Genomic DNA, 11,724 nt, shown 5'->3' with positions numbered 1-11,724 from the left:
TTTTTAATGTATTATTCACCATTTATTTATTTTATTTATATTTAAGATAGATGTTAATCGTCATGTACCTTTTCCAATTTTATATTATGTATTTACTATAATATATTTTGATATATTATATATTACTTAATATCTATATTTTACATTACTTAAATAGATGTTTAAGGCTTAATGTACTTTTTCTATTTTTTAGATATGTTGGATTCACATTTTAATATAAATGTTTAATGCTTAATGTACTTTTTCTATTTTTTTATCTTATGTAATTACTTATTAATTTTATTTCGTATATTATTTTTTTTAAATTGTGTATTTACTTATTATGTATATATATTAATTGTTATACTATATATTTACATATTTAAATGTATATATACTTATATTTTCTTATGACTTAATGTATATATGGTAATCATGTGTAATATGGTAATATGATTTAATGTAATAAGGTAATAATAGTAGTCATGCCACGTGGCTTCTTTTCGAAAAGGATTTTTAAAACGATGTAGACGCTCCCTGGAGCCTCGATTAATCCCTTTTTGTATATTACTTTTTAATATTGTATTTTCACTTTTAAATTGTGTACTTACTTATTATTACTTTTTATATATTTACATATTTAAATGTATTTAATTTTTACTTTTTATGATAGATGTCTAATGTATTATTTCCATTTTTTTTTTTTACATTTTAAGATAGATGTTTAATGCTTCATGTACCTTTTCCAATTTTATATTATGAATTTACTATATTATTATTTTCATATATTATATATTACTTAATATCTATATTTTACATTTAAAATATATGTTTAAGGCTTAATGTACTTTTTCTATTTTTTAGATTGTGTATTTACATTTTAATATAAATGTTTAATGCTTAATGTACTTTTTCTATTTTTTTTATCTTATGTATTTACTTTATTAATTTTTATTTTCGTATATTATATATTTTTAAATTGTGTATTTACTTGTTATTGTATATATAATTTGTATATTATATATTTACATATTTAGATGTATATATACTCATATTTTCCTATGATTTTATGTATATATGGTAATCATGTGTAATATGACAATATGATTTAATGTAATAAGGTAATAATAGTAGTCATGCCATTTAACTTCTTTTCGAAGAGAATTTCTAAAACGATGTGGACGCTCTCTGGAGCCTCGATTAGTCCTTTTTATTAGTATAGATTTTATTTCTATACGTTCCTTTCCTATTCGTTCCTCGTGTTCCCGAAAAGGTCACCAGTCGGAGCCTTATTAATTTTTATTTTCGTATATTATATATTTTTAAATTGTGTATTTACTTATTCTTGTATATATAATTCGTATATTATATATTTACATATTTAAATGTATATATACTTATATTTTCCTATGATTTAATGTATATATGGTAATCATGTGTAATATGGCAATATGATTTAATGTAATAAGGTAATAATAATAGTCATGCCACGTAGCTTCTTTTCGAAGAGTATTTCTAAAACGATGTGGACGCTCTCTGGAGCCTCGATTAGTCCCTTTTATTAGTATAGATTTCTCAAAAGTCTAATTGAAATTGAAATTTAAGTGTCCATTCATCTAATCCATCATATATTTCTCAGTTTTCATCTACTTCATCCTGATTCACAACCTTAAGAACCCAGATTTTAGATTTTCATTTTCATCAAAATTTCTCCATCCCATAATCCAAATCGAAATCGAAAAAATTCTTCAACCCTTACGGAATTTCGTTCTTATCCCAAATAGATCGATTCCTCATCATTCTCAATCCATTTTCCCAGATATAAAATTGAAACTCGTCTTCAATGTACAAAATTTCCGACAATGAAGAAGACAGAGTATTACTAGTACAACTATAACTAGTATAACTAGAAAGTGTATAACTAGTACAACTACAACAAATATAACTAGTATAACTAGTATAATAGAGTGTGTATAACTAGAACAACTTTACAATTAATATGGTTATATTAAGTTTTTGTTTTTAGCGTGTGAATGATGTTATAGAAGAGGATGATGTAGAATTTGGTATAATCTCCCGCTGTATGAATTTGTCAAAATATGTTAAAATTTTATTTTATGATATTTATTTAGATAATTATTTGTTTACCAACTGTACGAGTTGTACTAGTTGTACCATTTACAAAAGAAAAATATCTTCATCTTTTTTACTCTCGAAGCCAAAGAAGGCAACTTTTGAACCGGAAAAGATTGCAGTAGAAGAGGATGGGAAGAGTATACTCCAAAAAACGATAAAAAGCCAACATGAGTTCAAAAGGATACATAACCATTCATGTTTGGTGTTTGAACTACGATAGTAATAGTCCAACTGGTTTAATTGTAGCAACACGTTGAGTTGATTGGCTAGTACATCAAGCATATCAGCATATTGCTTGCTCGGTGAGTTGTGTTGTTTTAGCATTGAGTGGTAGGCTTCCGCCTCAAAGTCTTTTTCTTCACATGGAAATAAAAATAAGATAAGATTAGACAAATTGTAAACATATACAAAAATAACCTGATGCAACTTGTAAACACATATACAAAAATAACCTGATGTATTTTTGAAATGAAAAGATGGCATATCAATGTTTTTGTTGTATTTTCATATATGATTTCAAATAGATTTTTATTCTTATATTTTTTTAAATTAACAAGGTCCACTCAGTATATCATAATACTTTTGATTAAAAAGATATTTGCATAAACAAATAATGAAAAGTGATAATGATATGTATGAATGGTACAACTAGTACAACTACTCGATGTTAGTGTTCAACCACAATGTTTAAAACATGATACACATTTAAAACGTTATGAACATTTAAAGTAATACTAAATAAATAACAAGTAGTTGTACCAGTTTTCTAGTTATACCAACGATACATAGTTGTACTAGTTTTTCAGTTGTATCAGTTTGTGCATAGTTTGTACTTTGGTACTTTGGTAGTGAAATAAAAAAAAATATTAGTTGTACCACATAATTAATACAATTACCTTATTTGTATTACTTATTTATGTTTATATGACATTGCCGGTTACAATAAAATCTTCAATTTCGTAAATATACATTTCATATATACTTTCCAAAAATCATGTGGACAAATAAGTTAACAAACCTTAAAAGTATAAGATAGATCAAGTAAAGTTATGGAATTGTATAATATTTTTTTTTCCAAAACTTCAAAAAAATTAAGAGACTTTTTGAGTACAAACCAATTGGGATATGTGATTGTTTTTGGGAAATTTTCGCAAATACCACATTCATAGTATCACTTTTCATATTTACACTAACCACTTTTACTTTCACTTTTAATAAAGGGTATAAAATATTTATACCCCTAAGAGTTATTAATCTAGACTTAGGTTTAGAGTTGAGAGGTGGGTCGGGTAGGGTTTTTGGAATCACTTAGGATTCTAATAAATATATAAATAAATACTTAATTTTTTTAATAATATTAAATTTACATGTTATATTAAATTAATTATAAACTAATATAATAAAATTGTGAAAATACATTTAAAAATTAAGAGAGTTTTTATATATATTATGTTGCTATCTGAGAACAATATTTTTATTATAAAGTTAAAAATTAAAATATAAAACAATTTATAATTAAATATTAGACAAACAAAATATTTATATAAAGATATTTCTAAGCTATTTCTAATATATGAGTGTTGTAAATTTGTTAACATAATAATAAGTACATAGTTTGCTGAACGTTTTTTGACATATGTAAATAATTTGATGTTTGATTTAACTATTTAAAATCATAAATAGTAATTTAACTTGTGACTGAGTTCAAAACAATTTTTCTTGCTTTTACTTTAAACATGTTTAAGTTTAATCCGTGAAACACTATAGCTTCAGTTGACCACTAAAACAATAAAAAAAATGAACAAAATAAAAAATAAAATTTCATTTGAGAAATTGCAAAAAAAAAATTGTTCAATTTGTTCCTTATCAAAATTGCATAGGGAAAATAATGTTTCTTATAAATTCATTCCTCCATGGGGAATTTAGAAGGAAAAAAATGGAATCTATTTTTCAATAATTTGATTAAAATTTCGACATAATTGGTATAAATTTTGAGGAACAAAGAATTCACCATAATTTTTTTCCTTCAACATGTTCACTAATTAGAGTTTTATTATGCTGATTTTAGTATTAATAAAACATAAAATAATAAGTATTCTTAAGATGATTATGTCCGTATGTGCGGGCAAACACCTAGTTATTTAGTAAAACTGACGCTTCTAATAAATTATTCTCATTACAATGATTTATAGATCTAAACTTAAATATGGCACGGTGCGCATAAGAATTCTCTTTACATTCTAAGATTTAGTACACCTATAAACAACTAATTAAATGATTACACAAATTTAAACATAAAACTAGATTCCGGGTATATTTTTTGTTTTAATTAATAGAATAGAAGTTTCATCTAATTATCTTAACTCCAATTATTTTAATTATTTATAATATATTTTGTATTATTTATTTATTTATTCAAATGGTGTATTTTCTTTTATAAAAAATATTGTAATTATTTTTTCGTTTGAAAACATATATATTTGTTGCCATGAATGAGAAAAAACATATATTGGGTTTGTTCAGATATTTAATGGGCTCTGTTTTAAATTTTATATATCCAATGACCAGGAAAACGTAACTGTTTAGCTTAGAAAATAAATCGTGGTTTCTAATGGATACAGTTATACAAAAATTGTTTTTTTTTTTAATGTAAGTCCAGTGGCAAAAAAAGTAATATTCCAGGTAGTTGTAGGGGCAAAAGATAAGGATGATCCTGAATTAATAATATTGATATATATTAAATTATAAATTATAAAAAAAAAACATTCCTTAATAATTATTTTTGTCGACACAAAACAATCCCGCAGTCCCGCGTTTTTCAAAGCAAATCAGAAGCTAGTAATTCATTTTAACACCGATAATACAGCCAACTTAACTGATTATTAATCATCTTGAAATAATAGTAACCACTTAATTTTATGAGATCTTGACTTATTTTAATTTGACGATCCGTCGATGACAGCACGCTTTAACGGTGCTTGCTCCTGGTTTCGCTGCTGTACAACCTGTCATGCAACAACATAACAACCACAAGGTCCACAATCTGTCATGTTTGTACGTAATCAAACCGAAACCAACTGTATTATGGAATATCTACCAAAGATTGCAATGTTAATTCTTTGTTACAAAGAAATCAAGATCACTAACAAACTGAATTTTTTTTTATGAAGTGTTACTATATTTACTTACCAGTCATAAACCGTGGGAGAATTAGGATGAGAAGGTTTATCAAAGACATTAGCACCAATCTCCCTTGTGGTCACATTACTTGCTGGATGAAATACACTTCTCCACACATCCACTTTCCGGCCAGATCCTGGTGTGGCCGGGGTAGTCGGACTCGCTGGTAGAGACGCTGATCCGCCCACCATTGTTGCTTCTAAGAATCATTGTATATTTAAGTGTATTGTTCAAGCTAGTTAAACCGGTAGTATTGTTTACCAAGAGAATTAGAGAACAACATAATATGATACTCAAATTTTTAAATGTTTCAGTTTACCTTTCGTATTGTTCAGGCTAGTCAAACCGGTGGAGATTCGCCTGAGATGGCCACGGCCACGGGCTTCAGGTTGAGGACCAGCCACGACGTCGTCCCAGAGGTTTTCAAGTACACCCATTTTTTATTTTGCTTAGAGAGATCATCTGTTCACGTCCCTCCTTTAAATACATAACACGATCTGGTTTTGGTGTTATTTGAATAGGTCCGGCCAAAGAGATTGGGTTCATCCCTTTGGTTTATTGAAATGTATAAATACGAGAAGTAAACCATAACAATGTGTGTTTTATTGATAGTTTTCCTCCAAGAATTGAACCGAGATAACCGGTGATACAAACTGAAACAAATCAGTTAGTTATCCACCGGTTTAACTGACCAGTCTTAACAACTTTGGACACGTGACAATCAAATCAAATTGCAAATTCGCGAGCTGGTCTCTTGCAAAAATTTGTCCGTTTCTTTTGGAGATAAGTGAGACTGAAGCTTTCAATGTCAAAAATAGTTTTTTGTTTCGATTTCTTTATACATATAATCTTTGCGTACACAACAATTAAAGCCTGCCGTTATTTTTATTATAACAAAATATTTTTTTTATTGCATACACATTCCTCTATGCCCTCAACTTAAATTAGGAAGTTCTCACGCTTCTAAAAACATGTCTCCAGCACGAGACGGCGAAAACAAACGTGAAATGTTAGTCCTAAACTGAGCAAAATAGAGTTTTACAGAACCAAGGCGGCACGGCCAATTCTGAAATTTAGGTAGTCATAGACAATTTAGGACAATAAAATAGAAAAATTCAACAATTTAGAGGTATATATTTTCTCTTAAATCTGGAACCAAAACCAACAGAACTAACCACACTTGAAGTTTCTTTACTTGAGTGTGAAGTAAAAATGTATCAACAGTCAAAGTGAAGTAAACATGTATCAACAGTCGAAGATTATTATCTCTTATTCATGACTCCTTAATCTATTAAGTAAGATTTAGACTTAAGTCTTTGACGATCACATGATATTCTTCACAGATCAATCTCAAACCTAGGAAAGCGACTGTAAAAATCTGAAACTGTCAAAGTTCTGAAACAGAAAACTTCAAACACAAAGAGGAACACTTTTGACTAGTGTATATCTATATATATATATATATATATTGATGATCTTAGAACCCCTTTAGATCATCATCATCGTCTTTCCAATTTTCCTTAGCTTTTTTCGACAAATCTTCCACGCCCTTGTCAACATCATGCCGTTCCCTATCCGCCTCCTCACCGGACCCAACCACTGCCTCTGTGACCTTCTGAGCTGTGCTCTTAGCCGTCTCCCACGCATCTTTCACTGTCTCCATAGTCTTTTCCCCAACATCTTGGGCCTTTTCCTTAAACCCCTGAGCCAAATCCTCTGATTTCTCCTTTGAATCCTCTGCATATTCCTTGGCTCTATCTTTTGTCTCTTCCGCTTTATCTTTCGTCTTCTCTTTCACATCATAAGCTTTGTCCTTGGCCTTCTCTTTCGTCTCGTAAGCTTTATCAGCTGCTCTACTCGCTCCTTCATTCACTTTATCCTTAGTCTCTTCCGCATAACCTCTCGTCTTCTCTTTCACATCATAAGCTTTGTCCTTAGTCTTGTCTTTCATATCATAAGCTTTGTCCTTAGCTTGCTCTTTGCAAGCCTCTAAGTCTTCGCCAGATTCTTCTCTCCATTTCCTTGAATCATTTGCCAAATCAGCCCTTGAGTCTCTTGCTTTCTCTACTGGATCGTTTCTTCCCTGTAAAAACAGAACAATCACTTCTTTCAAGTTTCAAGTTTCAAGTTTCACCTTGTGTTAATAAGGAGAACTCAAAGATATGTCTGATAAACGAAGGGGGAATAAAATCATAACTACTGATTAGCCGTTAAAGTATCTTCAACTTGATTTCTTGCAAGTAAAGCCTTATTCAAAAAATAAAACCTTCATTCCTTGTGACACAAGTTAACCTAATTGTTTGTGTAAACCATATATTTAAAATAACACTGATACTCTTACACTTTTTAAAAAATTTCCTTAAATTCCCAATATATATTTACATACAAAATTTATAGAAAATTACATATCACACAACTTAAGATATAGAAAAATTCTGTGAAAAAAAATCGTATAGAAAATGGGAATCATTAACTAGTCACCGATGATGCATCGATTTGTTTTATATGTGTATATGTAATAATTACCTTAGAATGGTTATTGACCGATGAAGCAAAAATGACACGAGAGTGTTTCCGACCAATCACCACCGCAGGAGTTCTGGGAGGAGCTCGGCTCTCAGGGAAAGCTCTAAAGAGACCGCAAGAAGCTGTGCTCGACAGTTGCATAGCCGCCATATTCATCAATCAGAGAAACAATTTTCTTCTCAATTTAGCTTTTTGAAAATATTTTTGTTTTGTCTGAAATTTTCGAAGTCTCGTCGTTCTCATCTTTCGCATATGTCTACATTGCAAATTTATAGGGCCAGTAAACACAGCTGGCGGCACGTATTTGACACATGTCACTAAAATAACAAGTGTCAAATTGTTTTGCGTTTTCTCTTGCGCTCTATCCTTTGACCGACCTTTTCTTTCTTTTATTTTTCTCTTTTTTTACCAGTAATGAAGTTTGTTCCGTAGCAAAACAGGTAACAGATATGAAGTCCCCCTATATTACATACTTATCCTAGAAGTCTTTTCTAAACGATCTACTTCCGCAAAAAACTTCCTATGTACATGAAAAAACTTATTCTCACATGAACAAGTTAAGGTGCAGATGTCTATCACATGAGTGGTAACTGAGGCATCAAATCACATCACACCTTATTATTGGCTTGATAGTACTAGTTTAATTGTCTTGGGGTTTCTCTATTCCAACAGACTTAAGGGTATCAGACAATACGTTGGCATCCTCTTCAAAAATTGCTGGTTTAGACTTTAGTTTGTACATCTGACATCTCAATTCTCAAGGATGGCGGTCGTAAGGCTATTGCTTCATATTCTAATAGTGAATGAGTGTCTTCAATGGAAGAATAATTATGGAATAATTGTCTTTCACCTCTTTGTGGTGAAATTAGGGTTGCATTTCCATAGCATCCAAAACAAAAAATTCTTCAATAATAGTAATTATTATTTGTAGTTGCTTTACTGCTTCCATCCAAATAATCTTCTCTGTAGTCCCCTTGGTTCGTAACATGAGGAATTTTTTTATTATTTTAAATAACAACTTATTCCTCATTTTCCATGTACTTCATGCTTAACCATTTTAGAATGATTAGAAATTAAATGGCCTAATTGAAAATGAAATTGCATAGATTTTTAAATCCTGCAAAACCGAAAATATAAAGTCAATCAGGGCTAAACTTTTTTGGCTCCGACCAATGATCAAGAATAAAAAAAAAGATTTTTTTTCATAAAAAAAAGAGTCACCATTCACAAATGATAATTATTTTTTTCTTATCTATACTATTAAAATGGAAGGAATTCTAAAAAATCTACTTAAACAAGGTTGTTGGACATATTCACTAAAAAAATAATACGTCTTATTTTATACTTACATTAATTAATCAAAATTATCAGTATTATTAATAGGGAACAACCCAACTGCCTATCATCATTATATCACCGATATATTTGCATCCACTACAAGAAAACATATTTTTTAGGAGGGCAATATACGTTGTACCTTCGTCATAAACGGGGTGTTACGATGAAATAACCTCGAAACACGTTTCGTCATAAAACGCCCGTCGTAACCGAAGTTTCGTCGTAAATGACTTGTTAACTTTACGACGAAATATATTCCTCGTAAAGCGCAGACCATAGTTTCGTCGTAAACGAGACGTAATAATTCGTGGTAAACTCAACGTAATGGATTCAATGTAAAGCAGACGTAAATATTTTCGTTGTAACGAACACGTAAACATTTCGATGTAAAACCCTCGTAAATATTTCGATGTAAACTCCACGTAAATGTTTCGACGGTAATCAGTCGTAAATATTTACGTCGAGTTTACATCGACGTTTCGTTTTATAATATAGATTTTGAATATTTTTTAACCTCAAATATATTTAATTTTATAATATATATTTGAATTTATTTAAAATTCGGAATTTTAAATTATTTTAATTTTAAAACAAAATATGAAAATAAAAAACATATATTAAAAAAGCATTTAAAAGTCATAATATTTAAATTCATAATACAAACCGAAATATTAAAAAAACTACATATCATCGAAGTAGTCGGTAGGGTTGCTCGGCTGTTGACGGGTTGGATCGGACTCTTGGGGATCTCGTACTGGCAACCCAAGAGCGGCTCGTCTGTCACTCAACATTCTCTGCATAAGCGGATTTCCCACGGCCATCACGTCTAGCAAATCCTCAAGAGAGTCTAAACGAACCTGCTGGCTATCCATTCGAGCTTTCATCTGAGAAGTCTCTTCATCCCGTCTCGAAGTGTATGACGAAGTTGCCCTTGCAACTTCGTTAACAGAGCCTATACCGACTATTCGTCCCTTCTTTCTAGGAGCCAGCTATAAAATTAAAACATATATTAATATAGTTATTAATAATAATGTAAACACAAATTTTTAGTTGTACTACATCTTCGAAGATTCTGTCCGCTTCTTCGGTGGACAATGTGACGGGTAATCCATCGGGAGACTCCTGAGTTAGTTGCGTCTCCCGTTCTTCAATCCGAGTAGCCACTGCTTGAGCGAGTTTCTCAGATGCAGGATCCACAAAAACTCCGTCGGATGTGGCGTGAGTCATCTTGAATAGGTCAGACAGAGATGGTAAGACTCCCGTCTTCTCCAACTACAAAAAAAAAATTATTAAAAATTATATTAATTGAATATTTTAAAATAAATATTTAAAACAAAACTTACAACTTCTAGATGGATGCATGCATGTGGTTTTTGGCCGGTTCTGTGAAGCATGGGCAAATTACCATCTTTATCCTTCGTTCTTCGAGAAGCCGAGCACGAATTGGCCTTTTTGATCGAAGAGGGGTGCTTCCAATAGGCGATGAGGCCATCCCACACATCCTTCGTGAGCTCAGTGGGCTTTCCCTCATACCCGTCGAGCTCCCACTTGTCCTTCCAATCAGAGACTGTGTTGCAGAGGCGGACCTTTGCTTTTGCAACAAATTTCGCCTTCACCATCTCGGTGATTCCCAAAGACCAATGCCACTTTTGCTGAAACAAAATTAAAATTTTTGAAGAAATTACAATTAATAATAATATTTAAAAAAAATACATATTTAAAAATGAAAATTTAATTAAATTTAAAAATCTTACCGCAAACATTTTAAACCAAGTGATCTTAACGTGATTTGGAGTCTTGCTCCAGTTCGGATATGCCCCGTCGTAGTAACCCTTAATCGTTTTCGAAACGCTCCGGCCAACACGGTTGTTAGCCCCAAACCTGAAAGGAAAACAATTTAACCGTTAGAAAATAAAAATAATTTAAATTTTAATGTAATAAAAATTTATAACTTACCAATAAGTTTCTGGGGGTTTATCGGGGTCTAGAACATCCAAACCCTCCTGTCCAGGCTGGGCAAGCAAATCCTCCACCGTATATCTCGCGAATGGGGCATATGAAGGCACACGCAGATCCGGATGAACTGCACCTTCTGGGATAGGCTGAGGTGCAGCCGCTGGAGGAGGAGGTGGAGGCATCTGCGGTGGAGGCATCGGTGGAGGAGGACTCCAAGCAACTCTCTGAGAAGGCTGAGAGTCTGGAACTGCGGTGGAGGATGATGGACCGGAAGACGATGGACCGGAAGAAGATGTACCGGAACCATTGTCGCCAAACAAATCTCTATAACTAGGTGCTGCTGATTTTCTTCTAGGAGCCATCTAAAAATAATTAAAATAAATTTAATCAATTATGACATAATTAAAATATTATTCCGTTACCTAACTAATCACCTAAACTAATTCCGTTACCTAACTAATCACCTAAACTAATTCCGCTACCTAACTAATCACCTAAACTAATTTAAAAAAAAAAAAAAAAGAGAGAAGAGAGAGTTTACCTTAGAGAGAGCAAAGGAATTTGGGAGGAATGAGCGAGGCAGCCTCGCTCTCGGCGTCTCCTTTTATA

General features: G+C 31.4%; 2 protein-coding genes across 2 annotated transcripts; both read right to left on the bottom strand.

Moving 5' to 3' along the window:
• Nucleotides 1–4,823: 4,823 nt before the first annotated feature.
• On the bottom strand, nt 4,824–5,761 carry LOC111214006 (dormancy-associated protein homolog 2). The gene is made up of 3 exons (XM_022715851.2): nt 5,615–5,761; nt 5,305–5,494; nt 4,824–5,120 (listed from the first exon to the last, which is right to left on the bottom strand). The coding sequence occupies exons 1-3, from the start codon at nt 5,730–5,732 to the stop codon at nt 5,084–5,086; spliced, it is 345 nt and encodes a 114-aa protein (XP_022571572.1). The 5' UTR covers nt 5,733–5,761; the 3' UTR covers nt 4,824–5,083.
• Nucleotides 5,762–6,543: 782 nt separating this feature from the next.
• LOC125594070 (uncharacterized protein ECU03_1610-like) lies at nt 6,544–8,075 on the bottom strand. The gene is made up of 2 exons (XM_048770386.1): nt 7,822–8,075; nt 6,544–7,378 (listed from the first exon to the last, which is right to left on the bottom strand). The coding sequence occupies exons 1-2, from the start codon at nt 7,975–7,977 to the stop codon at nt 6,773–6,775; spliced, it is 762 nt and encodes a 253-aa protein (XP_048626343.1). The 5' UTR covers nt 7,978–8,075; the 3' UTR covers nt 6,544–6,772.
• Nucleotides 8,076–11,724: the final 3,649 nt, after the last annotated feature.

The sequence above is a fragment of the Brassica napus genome, assembly GCF_020379485.1.
Source record: "Brassica napus cultivar Da-Ae chromosome A2 unlocalized genomic scaffold, Da-Ae chrA02_Random_4, whole genome shotgun sequence".
In the NCBI taxonomy this organism is placed as follows: Eukaryota; Viridiplantae; Streptophyta; class Magnoliopsida; order Brassicales; family Brassicaceae; genus Brassica; species Brassica napus.
This window is presented reverse-complemented; position numbering and strand designations above follow the sequence as displayed.